This window comes from Chrysoperla carnea, chromosome 3, assembly GCF_905475395.1.
Source record: "Chrysoperla carnea chromosome 3, inChrCarn1.1, whole genome shotgun sequence".
NCBI classification, from domain to species: Eukaryota; Metazoa; Arthropoda; class Insecta; order Neuroptera; family Chrysopidae; genus Chrysoperla; species Chrysoperla carnea.
This window is the reverse complement of record NC_058339.1, coordinates 42,885,955-42,907,262: the sequence shown is the minus strand read 5'-3', so window position 1 is coordinate 42,907,262 and position 21,308 is coordinate 42,885,955. Positions and strand designations below refer to the sequence as shown.

Genomic DNA, 21,308 nt, shown 5'->3' with positions numbered 1-21,308 from the left:
TGTGGTCTCTATATAAGTTCACACATATATAGACTGATAAACACATTACCACTCCTTTGCGTTGCTCAATCGGGTAAAAAATATTACTAATTGCAACAAAATATGATCTTAAGATACACACGAGAACTATTACCCCGAAGGTTTCCAGTTTTCACTTCATTTAAGGGTGGTCCTTTCATATTTGTCTTGTAATAAGTAACAATAAATTTTGTAATCATTATATAAATTTACAATATAATATATATGTATATCATTATAATTTATGTATAAGTAAAACTATATCCTTATAAAATGGAACTAAAATATTGAGCAATAAATCATATTGACACTACAACTCTATATAAAACTTTCATTAAATATATAAAGAATGTTTCTTAAGTTAAATAATTATTATTATTTTAAACGGCAAAAAATACTCAAATGTCCTTGATGAGCAGAAGGATCATGGTCATTGGCCAAGCACTAGTCAACTGAAGAAAGCCATTTGGCTGACATCAATGACACTACAATTTGACAGATACAGTATAAATTGAACAATATAAATTGTAGGTACACGAAAACATCGATGTGCAGTCAACCACTAAATTAGTAACGCGTAACATAAGAGTAATTACGAGTAGCTAATTCATACTAATGATGACTACTTGGTAGCCGAAATACGTATTTATAAAATTCAAAAAACTGATCTAGGAACATCCTCATACTCATACATTTCTACATACTCATAGAAATATACAGGCTATTTCCCATAAATAACTACATAATATTTAAAAGCATATTCTTGAGTCAATATCATAATAATATATGCCCCCAAAAGTTTTACGTAAGTAATCCTTTTTTTGTAATTCCTGTGATATCAATCCAAATATTTTTATGAATACAGAAACACTGGACGGCAGATTTTACTACTTACTTTGGGGTATTATTGACACCACAAACTTTGTTATTTTTACCAGAAGTATTAGTGCACATATGTCCATCGCGGATCTTGGAACGAATGTAATAGGAGACATATGTTTTTTTCATAAAATTGTTTCAAGAATATGCGCTTTAATTTTTTGTTCTTACTTAGGAAACATCTATATATAATAAATAATATATACATAATTTTGAAGATGGTTTAATACCTACATAGGTATACATGATACATATGCATATATATAATAATATCAAAGACAGTGTGAAACAATTTAAAATTGATGGCGAAGGTCATGGGAAGACAAATGTTTAGTGAGCGCGGTACTTGATGGGTCATGAAGCACCTAAATATACTTAAAGTAATATTATAAGGACGACAGAATGATAAATTTTTGTTAGTTACTAATTTACTTTGTAAAAAGCAACTCTTCCATATTAAAACTCCTTGTGGTAAATATTGTCTGGTTTTTATATTTTTACTGACATATTTTTTCAGATATTCTATAATCAATCCAAACCTTTAAAAGAAGGTATCATTTTTACAGTGTGAATACTGCAAACCCTTAGCTGGTTTGCCGGTTACAGCAATGAATTTGGAAAGAAAAAAAGCAAAGAAACATGGCATATTCTGTACAATATTTATTTTGTGGAAAAAGAATAAAAAATTTATTTATTTATTTTATGTATCTTTGGTACCTTTTTACTTAAAACACTAGCTGTTCTGCTACGCGTTGCTGTGAGTCAATTATAAACGATTCAACAAATATTCATCTAAATTAATTAACAATCTATTAAAAACTTGTAAAATTGAAAAAATCAAAATTATGATATACAAAAAACTAAACACGAGCGTTAGTTTATCCGTGGAACACGTGGGATGCGTATAAATTGTAGCATCGAGAAAACGATTGAAATTCAAACACACTTCATCTATTGTTTAATTACTCAACCTAGACAGCAAAGGATGTTTGCGATGATGCTAGAGGCTTAATTCAGATGTATATAGATTTATTTATTCACACTGTCATACAGGGTGGGCCATTTTAATCTATTATGGCTAATAAATTATTCAATCAATTTAAATTAGCCAATCAAAAAATAACTTTAACAAAATTTCAGAGTTTGATGTGGGGCATCATGTTTTGACATCAGATTGGACCTAGTTAAAAGGTAAGAGATAGAATAACACTATAAATTAGAAAGTTGATAGTGGCGCTAGATACACAATACTGATGTCAATAGATTTATTCACTCCGTCATCAATTAAAAACTTATAGAACTTACTCTTTGCCGTAAAAAAAAATCTTTAAATTTGCAATAAAAAGTATTGAGGATAATTTTTCAGGATAAAACTATCCTATTTCGCAAATTAAAGCGAGCAATCCACGTGTACATTTCATTAAAATCAGTGAAATAGTTCCGAGATTTGCGTGACTCAGGATTTTTAATATGTTAAGGTTTTGAAACATACAGTATCTATAATATAAATATATAAGTATAGAATATGTATTTTACCGGAGCTAATATTTAATCTGTGTGTTAGAAAATGAAACAATTATTATTAACTTCTACAAAACTCTACTCATCTCAACTCTAAACTCTAAAATTCATATTCTCCATTCTGTCTATATTGTACATTATTATCATTATTCCGTAATATTTATGTACTTATTGAATATAGGGTGCCCCAGTTAAGTTGAGACTGAACTGTTACAAGAACAAAAATTGTAAAGCTAAGAACTTGTACTGAATCAGCACTATGAGATTGATTTGAACTTACTGTTGAGTCTGGAACTAGATCTGTTAAAATCATCTTTTGCTCATTACTGATTAGAACTGGAGACATACTTTAAATTAGAAAGTTGTTTTGAAAGACAAAAACTTTTTTTGTATGCAAAATGTATCAGTAATATCTCTTATCAGTTATCAGTTTTTTTTTTAAGTGAAAACTTATTTTGGCACGTTGAGCACTTTTTTGTGTGAACAAGAGTCATAGGATTCTCGTCGCTGTCATCTAACGGACTAAACATACTACATTGAAAATAACGATGCTCGCCCGATTATTTAAATTAAGAAACGTTCTGCACATTTAGTTCTAGGATGGGTGACTGCTTGAAAATACTGTGTGTTGTTGATTTTTTTTCAACAGTATTTTATACAGACGATAATAATTTCAATTTACAAATTATGTAATTTTAATTATTTATACTATAATCAGGGGCGTAGTTAACGCCATATCAGCAGTATCGATAATACAGGGCCCCCGAGCTACAGAGGCCCCTTATGTAAGCAAAAATTAATAAAATATTATCCACAATGTCACTTAAGGGACCATGCATTAATTACGTAAGCCTTTTAGAAAAACTGAAATCGTCTTTAGCTATACGTGATTCAATAAATCAATTTGCCGAAAAAAGGCAAGAAAAGTTTATATTTAATTTGAATTGTTTGGCAGCTCAATTTCTAGGAAGAAGTGATAACTTATAATAATCAATAAATATTTATTTCAATTTAAAGCAAGCAATTTTGTTTCTTTTGTGAGAAATTTTCACTCTTCATGGGGGCGCCCAAAATAATTTTGATACGAGGACCCTCCAAGCCGAGCTACGCCACTGGCTATAATTAATTTAAAAATTTTATATAAAAAAAAAAACACACAGTTATTTCAAAGTTTTAACTTTTCACTTTCGTCGACTGTCTCCATGACTAACTATCTTTCTTTTTTTTTTAAATCCTATTTATCGAATGACAGCTTAATGGAACATCCTAGAACAGCCTATGGAATGGAATAGCCTTAAATGGAATCGCCTGTATATATATAACTGAACTATTATTATTTTATTTGATATGGTTTTAAAGTATAATAATAATGTTTAGATAATATACCTACCCATTATTTTATATAATTTATCCATGATTTATTTTATAATAAATTATTATTATTTGAGCAAATTATTATAATATTATATACCTATTTGTTATATTGATTAATTTGTGCGTCTCTATATACAAATTATTGTTAAATACAGAAAGTTACTTGAATTTAATCTGCGAGTTTGAAGACAGTGGTGGATCCAAAATGACTAACCGTTTGATGGTTGCTTAACTGATAGTTGACGATCGTCGGTTTTCGAGATATTTCAGACTTTGAGTTGTTTGAAAAGCTAAATTAAAATCTTTTATTTGGTTTTCCAACTGGGTGTTTTCGAGTACCAAACTGGCCTATAATCACGAGGTCAGACGAAAATTTTAATTTGAATTTTGTTCGAATTATAATTTTTAAAGGTCTGCATCACGCACCCCAATAGCTGGTAGTGACCAATCAACTATTTATACTTGATGTCAAGCACCTTCCTCTTTTTTACAATCTAATTAATTATTCAATATTTCGAATTTATTTATTTTTTTTTGGTATAGATATATAGTTTTTAAAGCGTGTTTTCAGTAGGTACTATAATTGATAATTTTGAAGAATAATTTTTTTTTTTAAATTTTTCTTATTGGTTAGACACTTAATTTTAATCATTTTACAAGACAAAAATTCAACGTAAATAATAATGATGGGGTTTAACCTCCGTTTCTCTGACATATACGCCTATAACAGAGGCCACCCACATCATTATTTGTGAATCTTTATTTATTTAATTACAAATTATATTTACAATTACATTTTTGATGTGGGTGAGTCGGTTACTACGTTCTTATCCAAGCGACGACAATGTGATCAATTCTGCACTCCCATTATCAACGTAAATAAAGAAAGGTATTAAGGTGAGTCTTATGTTATCTGTTGCACTTATTTTCTGCTCGAAGGAATCTTTAATTATGAAAGTTCTAACTGGAATTTGAACAAATAAATAATCCAAAAGTCCAAATTCGCATTAAAACCTTCATAATTTATTTTAAATTGAACGCGATCAAGATGCCAAATAATCTTTAATAAAGGAAAAATTATGTTCCTTAAAAAAGTTAAACAGTTTACGTGAGACACTCGGTACCTATTCGTATTGAGCTGATTTTTGTAATAGAATGGTGTCTTATTTTAAACATGTAATATAACTTTGTACACGATAGTATAAAGCATTGTGTTGGTAATATAAAAAATCAATACATATATCGATTACAGTTGTTAATGTCGCGACAGCAATTGTTAGAAATGTTCGAGGAACAATTGTGCTATCAACATTACCAACAGCAATAAACTTACTTCGACAACATTCACTCTATATTCTATATACCTACTGTTACTAGAATTCTCAGAGCGCGCGTGTATTCTAGATAGCGATGCTTCATTTACTAGCCCTCGATGATCTGACAAAATAATCTGTAAATTTATGAATTATGACTATTTTACAATTAAAAAATTGAAAACTTTACATATCTTTTAGCTGCGTAAAACAACCCCTTCAAGTGTTATGCAAGGCGGATAAGTGAGATCAAGAAAAGTGGATGCTATAAAGCGGTGGTTTTTACTTTTAAGGGCAGTGAAGCGGGCGGGTATAAAGCTACTGTTTAAATAAATATGCTTCAAGTAATTTAAAAACAAAGCTACTCAGAATTTTGAATAAACTTTTTTTACTGAACTCTTGAGAATTTATGTTGATATCAGGACTCGGCAGAGACTACACGATCAAATCTGGAAAGGTAGCAACTCTAATTAATTTTCGATATATAATTCAGCAAAGAGTTGCGGAAATAATTTTCTATTTTCATTATTGGTATGGTCATTCCGACAAAATTTCGTTATTTCTCTTTATAAATACAGGAACAAAGCTGTGGATAAATACAAGTTAGTAAAATAAATATATCCTTATGTTTACTACTAAAGAAAAATACATCCTTATTTATAACAAACGCACCCACTTCAATGTTAAAAGAAAATCATTAATTATCATACTAAACATACACTCACCTTGATTTTGACAATTCAATTAAATTTTGGAACTTTTGTTATTAACATGAAGGAAAAAACAATAAATTATGCATACAATAAAAATAATTACAAACTAAATCCCTTAACATCCTGTAAATATTATCCCGTAATCCAGCATGTATATATATGTAGTATGTGTTATTTATCCGGTTGAAATCAGCTCTATAATTCTTGCTCCGTGAAATTAAACTGCCAAGACCATTCCCAAAACTACCTCAAACCATTTTATTTGTACCAAAAATCTACTTTATTCATACCACAATATAAACAACATAAATGTCCCATATATGTATTTGTACTTCTACTCTTCCTATTGGTACAGGAGCTCGCAACGTCGGGAAAAAAAGAATTTTAGTATGGATTATTTTATGATATGTTGTTCTTCTTGTTCTTTCAGTTAAAGCTTAGGCCATCTGGCTGGCAGTATTGGTTGCATGTAGTACTGCGCAGCCTAAATATACAGGTAATAATCCAAAATTTTTAAAGTATTTTAGTATGTCTGTAATTTTAATATTATATTATTTAAGTATACTGCTGACTGCTGCTGGATTCGAACTCGAAACTAGTAATAACTAAAATAATATAAAAATACTCGCGCCTTAACAACTCTAACTGAAAGAGCAAGAAGAACAGCATATCATAAAATCAGCCATACTAAAATTCTCTCTGGAAAACGTTGCGAGCTCCTATACTATATGAAATACCTACGTACAAATATACCTATTTTTACAGAGTGGCACACTTTGAATGGTAATATGTTATTAACAAAAATATATAAATAAAAAGGTCAAGGATACACAATCTATTTTCACGCACGTTTTTTACAACGTACGTTGATTTTAATGCTTTTTTTGGACTACTTGACGATATATTAAGTTTTAACATGCAACGAAATTGATATCTTTGCGAATTGCTCTATTCTTCACTATATATTTCTAAAACGTAAGATCTTAGGGTGCTATTTTAGGCGATATGTGGTTAAGTATGATTAAGTGTGATAGGATCCGTGCCTGGCTGAAAAGAAGCATAATCGAGAATTTGGACTTTTAATCTTTTTATCGAGCATTTGGGAGAGTATAGTGAAAATAACACGGCAAATGCTTACTTCAAACTAATGTCTGTCAGTCATAAAACTCCTACAGAAATACAGTATTGTTTTTGCACCACTCCTAACCCACGTTCTATTTCGAGTCGTCATAGCGTCCATATATTCAAAATTATCACACAAATGGTTGAATTTTGTTTATATGCTTTGTAACGGACACATCTTTCCGTTAGCTATTAATTATTCAAGTAATTAATTGTACAAGGAAGGCTGTGCCGTTGCATTTACCATAACAACATAATTTGTATAAAATTCTATTCGATTAATAAATTCTCACTTTGAAGTTTGATTTATTATTTCGCACAACTTCATCTTTCAGAAGAAGGTTTAAGAGAAGACTTCATAGCATTTAAAAAACACTCCTTTAAACTTCTGTGAAAATAAAATTGTATATTACTAGCAGTTAATAGAAAATGAAAATGCTATTTTAATTTCTGATAATATTTTTTGTTTTATATTACAAATAAATCGAAATATTTATTATCAGTTATAGGAAATGAAATTTGCCATATGACGATGCTAAACTGGTAAACACAAAATTGGAAAATTCTCGTCTAATATAAAAAAAATTGACATATTTATAGTAAGCCTAAATTTTTGATATTCGCGACTCCAAGTAGTAATAGATGGCACTGTAATGGCAGTTAAAGAGGGAGTAAACATCCATGCCCATGGTATAAACAAACAAAAAACCATTCAAAACTCTAGCTCGTAGGTCAACAATATAAAGGTATGTTTAGTAGTAAAGAAGTTAAATCTATGCAAATGGAGTTGTGTTTCAATTTTCGTATTTCGTCAACTTTTATATCCTGTCGTTTGTTTTAAAAAAAAAAGTCATGGGCGAAGCAATTTTTCAACCTTTTTGGCAGTTTGAAACTTATAATCTTATGTTTTTGGCAGGAGCAAAAGAAAATCGTTAAAATCGAAAAGCACAATTACAAATTTAGATTTCTACAAATTCGACTCCCAAACGACAGTTAAGACCCCATTTTTTTGGTTACCAAGTCTGTCTTTCTCGACCCTCTAAATCACTAATAAAAGGCTCATAGAAATTTCGCTTCGTTATGGGCTTACGGTCTAGAAGATTTTATTCTTCATAATATTGGAACTGATTTTATGTACTCCCATATAATAATAATCTGTATATAAATCCATGGAATCTTACCACCAACAGATATATAACGGTGAAAGTATATATTGGGAACATTATAAAGTGAATATCGAAGGGTAGTAACTTATTATTATTACCCATAATATAGAGAAAATCAAATTCGATATAGTAGTTATTATGATATTTATTATAAAATGCTTTATGTTTATTGCTCAATAAAATTTTCTTCGAATTTTATTAAAAAATTTCCATGCAGTAAATATTTACATAGTAGGAGCGTTTCTTTAAAAGCTTTATTGAATAATATAGCTAAGCATACAAGCATTTTTTTTATTAAAATCTTTCATAGTATATTTTGTGAACAATTTGTATATTTTGTATAAATTGTATTATTCCGAAAACAAAACAAAAATTCCACAGTCGGAGAAATTATGTGTATTTGTTACCGTAAATAAACAATTTAACGTAAATTTTAAGAACTTTTGATGTCGATTTTTACCAAAGATATATGTTTTTGGCACACTAGGTTTTAAATACTGATTATCAATAAAAATCAATTTAGTTTTTAATTACAAATTAAATTTTTCGGTGACAAAAAACTTTGATACACTGTTTGACATAGACTGAGACCAGAAAAAGTTTGTCATTTTAGCTCCTTTTCCTTCGTAATCAACTTCATATAAAACTATTGTTTTCCAAGAATTTAGTATTCTTCCAACATAACAACCAACGTATCGTACTTATTAAAAGAGAAAATTTTTGTTTTTTTTTTTTCAATTCTCTTTTGTAAAAAAGGAGAGTTAAAAAACAAATATTAAGTGTCAAATAAAAACTTTCAATAAGATTTATAAATCATGTATTTTTCACACAAAATGAAAAACGAAAGAAAAGTAAAAAAACGAAGAAAAAAAAACGGAACAGATTTTTAATATTAGTTAGAGGCAAGGAGACATTTGCTATTTCTTGTTTGTGTGGTTTGGAGGTTATATGTATAAACTTCCACATTGATTTTGGTTGATATTAACAAAGTTTTTATATTACTTATTTGAAAAACTTTCTACACTGTGTAAATGATTGGCGAAAAACGATATTAAATGGTAGAAGTGAAAATGTTTGGAACTATGGTATGGTGTAGTGCAGGGATGGCCAACAAGTCTAACTCGATTTTGGACTTTGGTATTTCGCTAGCGATGTATTTTTTAATGTGTTGTGCCGAATCAACATCAACGATAGACAAATTACAACCGATGGCCAACATATTTCCCAGCTAACTCTATGATATTATGATTGACCCATAATTTTTTAAACCAACAATTTTAAATTTTGTTGGTGAACTCTGCCAATTACCGCAGAGTAATTTCTCATATTGTGTTAATTATCTTGGACTCGTAGTTTTTAAGTACGAGGAAAATTTTCGCGAGTTAATGATTTATTGACAAAAATAGGTCTAAAAGTCTTTCGAGATAAATTTTCAACCCCCAAAAAGATTGTGAAAGTATAGTCTTAAAAATAAATTATTAACCATAATACTATGCCTTTTTAGCATATTTATTCAGTATTTGAACCACGAGGGGCTATAAATGAAATTTATGGTCGGATAGAAAGCCAATTGTTACATAAAAATTTTATAAATTCAAGAGTATTTTGGCATAAACACATAGTTATCCCACTCATTCAATGATAAATCCCAGTCCAAGAGACATACCCTCCCTTCAGTACACTCATTTATACGAACAAATTGAAAATGTATCGAAAAATCTAACTTTTAGTTATTACCTTTCGGAATTACTTTATATACTCCCCATCCATCCGCATTTAAACTGCACTTATGCCATGCCCATCGTAACACAAGCTGAAAATAAAAAGGAGATCTTATCAATATGAAATTTGGCCATCCCTGATGTAGTGTACATATAAATGAAAACGATATAATATATAAACTAAAAAGTGAACACATTTAGCATTAATAAAGTATTAAACAATCGTTTAATAATATCTTAAATTACATTTTATTTATATAAGGTGGTCTAAAATCATATTCTCTTACAATTTATTTTCTTATCAGTAGTGGATTATTTTAACTTTATTGCATAAAATACGAAAGACTAAACGATTTTATTAGTGCCAACGATTAAAATGGTGGATAATTTTTTTCATCTCTTCAACTATTTATCAACAACTATCAACTGTGATGTCGTTTTCCGCTACTTTGACCCGATCGTTGCTGAGATTCGATTTCGATCTGAGGACAAACTTTTTAAAGTTGACTTTTTTTTCTTTAAATACACCTAAGTCGTGCGCATAAAAGAGGAGTGAATCCTCCTATAGAAGCTTAACCAAAAACTTTTACTTTCTATTAAAACAATGAGCATGTGTTATAATAATAATAAAGGGTGATCCAATTTCAGTTTCCTATGTTTGCAACTCTGTAAATTAGAATACTGTGAATACTATCACTTGCTTCAAACGTTAAATATTAGTTTGAAACCTTCAATTTACGACATAAGTTTAACTAACACTCAACGCTAAAATTATTCATTTCAACTGTGCATAGACTTTTACGGGAAGAATATAGGGCCAGTTTAATTGTCCTAGTAAGCGAACAACTCGTATCATTGTGCAAAAGTTGAGGAAACTGTAAGCATTGGAGATATTTTTTTACTAACTAAGATTTTTTATGTTAAAGTTTCAACATGAGAAAACCGTCTGTTAATAAATTGTTTTATATGGAAAAGTCTTGCCTTATTTTAAAATGAATGACACTGTAAAAAGTTGTTCTCGTTGTTTCACAAATAAATGTTAATTTTTGATTATGCATTAATTTGTTTTATCCATGTAATTTTATTCATTTTTCTGCAGCTTTTGGCTCCGTGATTGATTCTTTTTTCTGTCACTATAGCTGACAATCTAACTGTAGATATTTTAAATTGAACGCCCCCAGCTTTAAAATTAGTCATATATGAGTAGAGAGACTCAGGGAAAACAATTATTTCCTACTTTTACAATACAATAAAATCTTGTCAATCGAAAAGTATTTAATACAGTATTTATTTTAATACAGTCATGATGGGCTGTATATACATAACAGACAGATACATATGAAAATTAATGACTTCTTATCCATCCTGTCTTAGTAGATATTTGTTTCGAATAATTCTAGTTTTCTCTATAGATTTGTAGGCAGAAATATTTTTACAAAATTAAATACTAAAATAATGTAACAAAGGTTATAGGTATCTATTTGTTATATGGTAAACAAGTTTAATTTCCTCTTTTCTGATTTATTATCAAATAATATCCGGGAGAGGTGACCCAAGGGTTTCTAGTATTTTGTTTGGTTTCGAATTAACTGAAGAATAAATACTTACTATAATTTTATTCTATTACCTGAATCGAAATACATTACACTTGTCTTTTTGGAATTAGACGTGGAGAGTTAAATGCGTAGCTGGCCAGACTTTGACTTTGTTGTGCTCTGAGTGACTTTTAGCAAAAGAGGGATGATCCAAAATGAGATGGATGATGTACTGTATGTATGTTACGAAGTAAGATGGATGATACTCCATGAGAGTATCTACTTCTACCTGCAGAGCCGAGTTATTCTAAGAGTAACCGTTGCCCACCAGTGGTTAAGTGTTTCGATAATATCAAGCACCTCTAAATTTATTTACTATCTGTAATCCTTAAATGCAAACCGTAAAGACTGAAGTTTTTAGTAAGAAAACGACTACGCATTTTCAACTAAACATTATGTACAAAGATAATCCTCCTATACCTACATATAATAAAAATGCGTAAGACTGCACAAAAATGTGCACATCACTTTTTAGGTTTCCGTTTCCAGTTAACAAAATCAGAACACTCCTAATTCCATACCTTTTGGTTTGACAGCTTAAATATCGTAATTTATTCACCCTAGAAGTAAAAGTTGTAGCATATATTTTACTTCATTTGTGAAAATCTGAACAGTTAATATGGTATTCCACGTAATTTGGGGCATTAATATAAAAATTTTGTCGTTAATAAAGTGTTCCTCAAATTAACATGTCGAATTCCAAATAATTTTCTCCTGGTTTCCTGGTTTCTTCAGTTTTATCAAATTTTAGAATCATTTGATTAAGTCGCTAAGTTAGAGGAGATACAAAAATTTTTTTTGGAGCTAGGCTTGTATTTCGCAATATTCATAAGTGTAAAAGTCATTGAGATCTTTCTTTCGTTCTTAAAGATCTGTCCAACTAAATCATTATCTTCGAAATCCAAAATGGATGGGCGGCAATGGACATAATTTTAAGGGGATTATGGTGTGGCAGCCATTTATTAAGGTTTTAAAATGATTAAAATATTAAATAATACTGAGTCAAGCCGCAATTGAGTGTCCCTACCGCCTAGACCTACAGATCCATTTTTTTTGCATTTTAAGAAAATTTTAATTTCATTTGAAGAGTTCTAGGTAAACAATATTATGTTTTCTAACACAAAAACAATTTTCATCATACATCCTAGTTTGTCAAATAAAGTTTGAAAATGGCAAAAAATGTGGAACGCTTCACGATTTTGCGTGTCATCCTTGCGCAGGGGCCATGCTAATCTTCTCTGTATCGTTCCAATTTTAGTATATGTACTGCCGAAGCAAGTACGTTTAATTGGGACAACCACTAAGTATATATAGTAATCAAATAACAACATGTCACTTGTGAGAATACTAAAATATTATCTATTTTTTTCTCAGAACCTTTATCACCCATATATTAAAAACATATTTAATTTACATCTACAGATTATTTTCCATAATTTAACTCCTTCATTTTTTAATTTTATATTCCATATTTGAAAAAATAGATTTTTCTAAGTTGATATATTTTACGCTATTTATTCATTTAGATTAAAATATTAAGACTAAATTTGGTACAGCTATTGCACCCTATTGTACAACAGTTGAACTACTGTCTGAGACTTAAACCAAATAGAAGCAGGTCACTGAGTTATACAGTGAACTAAAAAGTTGCTTGATGTAGTTATTCTCATTGAACTGGAAAAGTCGTCTCATGAAGGAAGTAACCACCATAATATTTATTATAAAAATATAATATAATTAATAACTGACGTGTAAATACATTATTTGATGGGCTGCATATTTTATATAATTTTTTTTTTTTAATATCTTGAGTATTTATTTCTCTAATAAAATAATTGTACGATGTTTGTTCATGCTAATTCTTCATCATAACAATAAAATACATAATAGATCGAGTTGAAGAACCTTTTTCGAGTAGATAGATTAAAAAAATACCTGTCATAATCAATCGTACGTTTCTAATAGCGTTTTTATTATTTTCAAATAAATTTGAAATAATCATTAAAAAAATGAGAGAAGCATTTGTTTACAAAGTTTAATTGAAAAAAAAAAACTAATTTCTACCCAAACAATTTACTCTCTATACCAACATAAATCGCATTTTTATAAACTGTATTTCATCATGGCAGCAAAAGATGCAATTGCAAAATACAGTAATGATTATTTCCAAAAAAACGTTAATGATACCAATGCTTTAACACTCAAGAAAGGCAAAAACGTAATAATAAATAAAAAAGGCGAACTCATTGGTTTTACAGACATTATTTTGGAGCAAAACATTTTATATAAAAGTTGGGATGCATGTCAAGCGTTAGAAATAGAAATAAAACAGGTATTTCCATCGATTGTTTCATTTTTAAATATTTTTATTTGTGTTTAATTAATATTTGTATTTTAGTTAAGAGAAATGACGTAACGATAAATATAATGAATTTTTTTTAAAACCGAAGACATCACTGAAAACATCAGCATTTGTAAATATTGTGACAATTGTGTAGCTTAATGATTGATATTATTTAAAAATAAATAAAGTTTTATTTATTTTAATTTTTGATTTATATTTTTATTTTCAATCCCGTTATCAATTCCTTTTTAATACATAAAAATTATGTATTTTTCATAAAAACATTGTCATTAATGATTAACGTATTGTACATTGAAATTGACTGTCATTATTCAGTGTGATTTCAGGTGATGTGGCCGATGTGAGATAGTAACATGCAAATTTGATTTTTATTTATTTCCAAAATGCAAAAAATAATTTCTATATTATTATTTGTAATTTTTATTTGTAATTTATTTTATTTATGTTCAAGTGAAGATTTTAAATATTGTACTGATCCAAAATGTTCAGGTAATAATAAAAAATCTTTCCATATTTATTAAGTAAATATTTGTTGGTTAATTTTATTTGGGTAACAGTGTATAAATTACGAAGAAATTTAATGATACGAAGTTGTAAAAATAAATTTTTCTTGTATACGATTAATTGTAAATTTTTAATTGTAGGACCATTGTCAGAAGCGGTTACTAAACTAACTTATAATGCACCAAATTTACATTCTTTATCGTTTGCAAAAAATATGAAAGTTAAAGTATTTAGTAAATTGAAGGGATCCGAAGAAAACCACTGGGGAATTGAATTTAACGGAAAAAGAGGTTATGCTCCATCGAGTTTTTTAAGAGAAGTGAGATTAATTCACAAAATACCGCCCGTGAAAGTTCCGTATAATATTCCAGATGATTTGTTTCCTGCTATCCCCGTAAAAGGTAATTCTGAAAATGCAATTAAAACGGATATTCCAGCTGGAATTACTGATGAAATACCTACTCCACAAAATGTTCTTTCACCTCACGAAGTCGTTGATGGTACAACATTATATTTGGACCCAGAAGATAACATAATTTCACCAACAGAAAATTCTGTGGAATCTACATTTACAGATAAACCAGATTTTATATCCAATAATGAATACGAGGATGAAGAAGAAGATTGGGATCTGGAATATAATGATGTTCGTGATATGAAAAATGAAAACAAGGAAACTTCTGCTGAAGCTTTAAGTGAAACCATAGCAAAAGAAAATTTCGAGTCGAAATCCGAAACAGACTCTAAAAATATAGAAAGTGATTTAAGATCTATTGAAACACAAAATTTAGCCCATAGTGATGAAGTTAATAATGCAACATTCAAACAAAGTGACATTGAAAACAATGCTGATATTCAAGAAAACTCCACTTTTAATGATGCTAACATAGAAAACAATTTAGAATCCGAAAGTAATAATTTCAAAGAGGAAACGGAATCAATTACTGAAATCGATAAAAATGTTACTGTATCCCCAGAACCGTCTGCGGATGCGTCGGAACTTCTTACTAGTGAACATGATAAAGTTAGTGAAGTAAAATCTTCATCGGAAGTATCATCTGAAAGTATTGTGGATAACTCAAAACAGGAACCTCTTGAAGAATTAGTAAATAATATGACAAATTCGGGTGATTCTAACGTTGAAACAAAGGAGGACAATTCCGAGATTAAAAACCCGCTGTTAAATATTAATTCAGAAGTTAAATCTGATGAAGTTAAGAACACAGAAACAACTACCGATGGCAAAGTAACAAATTTGGACGATAATTCTGAAGTTAAATCTGATGAAAATGCGAGCACATTTACCGATGACAGCGCATTAAATTCGGAAGATAATTCAAAAGTAAAACATGATGAAACTGTTGGCGTATCTAATAATGATATATCACTGGATTCTAAAGTAAATATTCCTAATGTCATTGAATCTGTCGAATATTCGTCTTCAATGAAAGTTAATCCTAATTCAAATACGATAGACAGTATAAATGATCCTAGACCATTTGATTCTTCTGAAACAATAGAAACAACCACTGATAATACAACAGCCTATTCATATAAGCCAGAGGAAATTTCTGAAAGTAAAAATGAGCAACAACCTTCTGTAGATACAGTGATTTTATCTCCTGAAATAATAGACGATTCCATTTTGTCCCATAAACAAGATTCGCAACATGATGCTAATCCTACTGGAAGTGATTCGGAAAAGCAACCGGATAATCTAGTTAACTTATCATCCGACAGACAACACATAGCTTCGGATGGAGTAGATGTTTCAAATTCGGAAAAGCAACCGGATAATCTAGTTGAAAACTTATCATCCGACAGACAACACATAGCTTCGGATGGAGTAGATGTTTCAAATTCACCAAACGAATTTGACTCTCATCAGTTTCCTAATTCCATTAATATTTTAGACCAACTAAATAATGCTTTACCAACTAATAATATTGAGAGTAACACAAAGAAACATTTAGAAAATTCACAAGAAGATATTACAAAATCTGAGGAGCACTTCCATTTTGAAAATTTTGTTATGGATTCCGACGAAAAGAAGAATGAAGTTCCAAATTTAGATAATGCAAATAGTGATAGCAATGTAGTGACTGAAAACTCGAATGGCAACGTTTTAATAAAATCTGAAGAAAATGGTATAAGTGATGTAATGTCGGATGTGAATTTAGAACAAGCTGATTTTCTTACAACTGTTTATGAATTTTTTGGTATTTATCAATCTAAAGAACCTGAAGTAGAGCTTGCCTCAGGCTCCGATTTCAGTAATGTTGAATCACGGTCAATTATAGGTAGGTTAAAGTAATTTAATACAATTCTTATATCCATTCATATCCCTTCATATGTAGAGAGAATCTTGGTTTTTGATTGGAATTCGCTTATAATGATTATCTCTTTACTAAGGCTTAACTAATAGGGAATATTCATGTATTTTTTTTTATATTTTAATTCATTGTCTACACCGTTATAACAAAGTAAAAAATATAAATATTGCTTAAAAATGCTGTATTTAAGTGTAAAAAAAAAAATTTCAGAATACATTATAATTTTGAGATATTTAAACGCAGTTTTTTGGCGCTCTCTGTTGATGACGTATAAGTACGTGATTTGTCAGTTTTTGACAGTTCAATGTATAATTTACTTTAAAAAATGAATTTACAACATAGAATTTACACTCGTTATTATTAATTTTTCTAATAAAAAGCCGTAGAATAGTATAATTTAATGAAATACCACATAAAATGTAAGTAATTAATATCATACAGTATGTCAACAAATTTGACAAGCCCGTACTATGATGTTACGTCCGTATAAAAATTTGAATTTCCGTTTTAGAAATTTTTAAATGCTCTCACTGAATTTGTACTTTTATTAATTCATTTTATGTAATTAAAAAGATATTAATTACTAAAAGTTTTTTTTTATTGTTCTTGAATTTGGTTTATATTTTATTTCCGTGAGATTTTTCGTTTTCAATATGAGCGAACTTAAAGATTCAAGTTAACTAAAGTTTCTAAAAACCGTGTTCAACATTTAAAAATACATGCCATTATGAAGTACTGGTATAGTACTAAGTCTTTATTAAAATTCTCAACAATTTACAGTTGAACCGTTTATTTTGAAAGTGACCTAAATCCATTTCCAAAAACAAACAATTTTTTTGTATAAAAAATGAGCTTAGGTCGCATTCAAAATAAATGGCTCAGTCATACTTTCCAGCGTTTATTCATTTTCTCCCATACAACTTTTTTGCAGGTGATAACGAAGAAGTGTATTCAAAAAAAGAAGAGTTCGTTTGTAAAAATCCCAATTCAGAAAACATCTATTCCTTACAAGAGTTTGAAATTCCTGAATCCACGTATGGAATTATTATTTATTTGACTATAACAGCTATTACTGTCCTTATATTCACATTAGGATATTATTATATTGAAAAACTACGCCAAGATGGAACATTAGTTAAACGAATAAATGAATTAGAAAAAGCTCTACTAAATAGTAACAAGGAAAAAAACATATTACGAAATGAATTGGAATTATCACAAGGTGCGGAAGCTCCAATATCTTTGTTAGAAAAACTACGGGATGAACTTGAAGAATCGAATCGATTGAGAATTGAATTAGAGGAACAAAATGTGAATTTAGAACGGGAATTAGAAACAGCAACTGAAGCAGGCTTAGAATTAAATAAAATGCTTGGAGAATATTTAAGCTCACAACAAAGCGGTAATTTAGTGGAGGAGAGCTTGGAATACTTACAGAAACAATTAAATGATCAACAATTAACAATCGCTGAAATGACTGTATCAGCAAATGAAAAAGCAAAAGAATTTGAAACTAAATTAGCTGAATTAAATATCGCAAAAGAAAAAATTACCGAATTAACAAGTGAACTAAATTCCTTAGTTGTAAATTTCACCAAATTACAAGAAGATTCATATACGAGAGAAACACAATTAAATGAACAAATAACGATGCTAAAAACCCAATTAGAAAAAGAAATTAACGAAAAAAATCAAGAAATTAATGAAAAGAATAATGAATTGAATCAAATTAGACAATTATCAAAGGAATTGCAACATGATTTAAATGTAAAAGAAAATGAATTTTTATTGCTAAAAGAAAATTTAAAATCGAAGAAAGGAGGCGAAAATAGTGTTGAAAGTATAATTGATAATACTCATATACGTGCCGAATTGAAAGAAGTTAATGCAGAAAAAGAATTATTAATCAAACAATTGGAAGCTGAAATTGAACGAAAAAAAACAATAGAAAACCAATTAACGCAAATGGTGGCTGAGAAAGATAATTTACACTCACAATTACAGAATGTTGAAAAAGAAAAAATTGAAACTCAAACAAGATTGGAAGTTCTATCTGCATATTTTAAAGAAAAAGAAACCCAGTTACAAAAGTAAGTGTTTCTTAAAATTTGTTTATACTAACCTAATATAAAGTCTTAAGAAATAACATAACAGGATAATTTGAAAAATAATTTCTGTTTGGTTTCTGGAGAAACGATAGTTGCATGTGTTATTGCTTATTGCATTTTTAACTTTCTACTATAGGAAGGTTTTGTAATGGGTCCGATTCTCGAAATCGAAATTTTCTACATATCTTTACGTTTCATGGCTAGAACAAGGCATTAACACTAATTTTGAGAAGTATGTGTGTGTGTGTGTGTGTGTGTGTAAGTACGTACGTCCGTAGAGATTTTTTTCGGCGTCGATATCGCCCGAACAAAATATGATATCGACGTCGATATCGCCCGAACAAAATATGATATCGACGTCGTGTCGATCGATGCGTATTAATGGCAATATGATCTGAAAAGAATTTCATAACATTCGGTCGAACCATTTCGAGTCAGGCGAGCATTTTCTTAAATCTTATCCTGATTGATATCGCTCGAACAAAAAATGATATCAACTTCGTTGAGGTGCCGATCGACGAGTGTTAACGGCAAACTCAATTAGCTATATGCAATATGAACCTTCACAAACTCTATATTCAAAAATATATTTAAAATCAGTTTTCCCCACTAACTTTTTTTTATTTTCGGTACATTTTAATATAAAGACTTTTTTTAGATTCGTTTTCTTATTTTAATGATTCATATTTAACTAATTTTTTTATTTTTACAATTGTTAAAAAAATCTTCTTTTCACAGGGAATTAGCGAAACATGAAGAACTATGGTCACAAAATCAAGGACAGGCCAATTCTACTGTCGAACGAATAAAACTTTTGCAAGAGGAAATTCAAAATTACAAGTATATTTTTTTTATTTCTGAATCATAAATAATAGCTAAATTTTAAATTTTAATTTTAGAACACAGAATGAAATGTTGAGAAATGAAATTGTAGATCAAGAAGTCAGCTTAAAGAGTCAAATATCTGTTATGGAAAAGAAAAATCATGAAAACTGGCTGTTGTTAAGACAGACAGAACGAAGGTTAGAAGAATCAAAACATGAATGCAGTCAATTAAGAAACCGCCTTACCATTGTGGAGAAAAATTTAAGCAGTGAAGATAAGTCTCAATTTAGTATGTATTATTTTCTAAAATATTTTCATCATATCACCCAGGTTTAGAGTTGTTAGATAGTGAGCGCCCACAGTGGCCAGTTTTCTTAAATTCCTTTACGTTAGCTTGATATGGCAGTATTATTTCCTCCAGGGCGTCTCATATTCTACACGTAATAAAAATAGTTCAATTAATTCCCATCATGAATCGAACTTTTTATTAACGTCTTTCAAAATTATTTCATTCAAAAATATTAAAAATATTATATTTTAGGGGTAGTTTCACCACCATTGAATGGCGATATAAGTACATCGCCTATCCACATGATCGAGCCTCCAGTATCATCACCATTATTATTTCCTCATCGGGACAACATGCCTACGACTCCGCCAATCAACTTTATGGGTCTTCCACCACCTCCACCGCCACCAGGTGCTTTACCATTCATGCCCCCACCGCCTCCAGGAGTACCGTTCATGCCACCACCACCAACATTATTCCCTGGGGACCGGAGGCCACCGCCGCTAGGTAGAATGTCCTCACCACCACCACCTCCACCTAATACATTTTCACCTCCGCGAACGTTTTCGCCATATGATCAAGATCGTGATAGTCCCCCTATTCGTGATCGTATGTATAATTTATACGACAATGACAATAATTATCGACATCGTTCACCGCCACCATTTGCACCGTTGCCACCACCACATACAGATCAAGTGAAAGATTGGGAAAATAGGCAAAGTTTTCGACCAATAGATCAACAACGACCGACAAATCGATCGAAAACTAATTTAAATTCAAACGAATTTGTTTGATATGAAAAAATATGATATGTAAACTTTTTAATAATGCGCAATTTTCTTTCGTAGTAAATTAAAATAGAAACTACATTTTTCATCATTACAAATTCAGAGCTGCCATTCAGCGGAAACTAAAGAAAAAACATAAATTTTCATATGTTTTTTCGCCACTAAATGTGATATCATAGGTGCGTCTTTAAAAATTTATTACGTTGTAAGTTTCGAATGTAAAAGCCATTAAATTTTATAGAAAATGTGGTAGCACTGAGTTATCTATATTCCAAGCAAAAAAATTGTGTATTGAGTGATGTCAGACAAATAGAGAGCATTTGAATTAAACAACGATCTCATACATTAAATTATTTGTGCTGGTTACAAAAAAAGGGAAAAAATTATTGGAATATAGTTACCTTTGATGAAAATTTGAATTCAATTTATTAAAAAAGCAAAAATTGCCTTATTCTTTAGATTTTATACCAAAATTATTGTTTCCAAGTTTACAAAAAGAAGAAATATATTAATGTACTATAAATTTATTAATTTTTATTTAGAAATACTTTCTTTAAATGTCTCCGCCAAATGTTATTTTTTATTAATTGTTGTACATGTAAATGTCGATTCTAACAATGATTGATGAGTTGAAAAGAAGCCAGAAAATTTATTTCTCTTTTGGTACATAA

The 21,308-nt window shown here is 29.6% G+C and overlaps 1 protein-coding gene and 1 non-coding gene across 2 annotated transcripts; one reads left to right on the top strand and one right to left on the bottom strand.

Annotated features, from left to right (window-relative positions):
• Positions 1–12,597: 12,597 nt before the first annotated feature.
• LOC123297044 lies at positions 12,598–12,704 on the bottom strand. Its single transcript, XR_006535229.1, has one exon. It is a non-coding gene; the product is annotated as a U6 spliceosomal RNA (small nuclear RNA).
• Positions 12,705–14,113: 1,409 nt separating this feature from the next.
• Positions 14,114–21,308, top strand: LOC123294608 (transport and Golgi organization protein 1). The gene is made up of 6 exons (XM_044875690.1): positions 14,114–14,276; positions 14,432–16,591; positions 17,556–18,714; positions 19,471–19,572; positions 19,632–19,846; positions 20,099–21,308. The coding sequence occupies exons 1-6, from the start codon at positions 14,171–14,173 to the stop codon at positions 20,641–20,643; spliced, it is 4,287 nt and encodes a 1,428-aa protein (XP_044731625.1). The 5' UTR covers positions 14,114–14,170; the 3' UTR covers positions 20,644–21,308.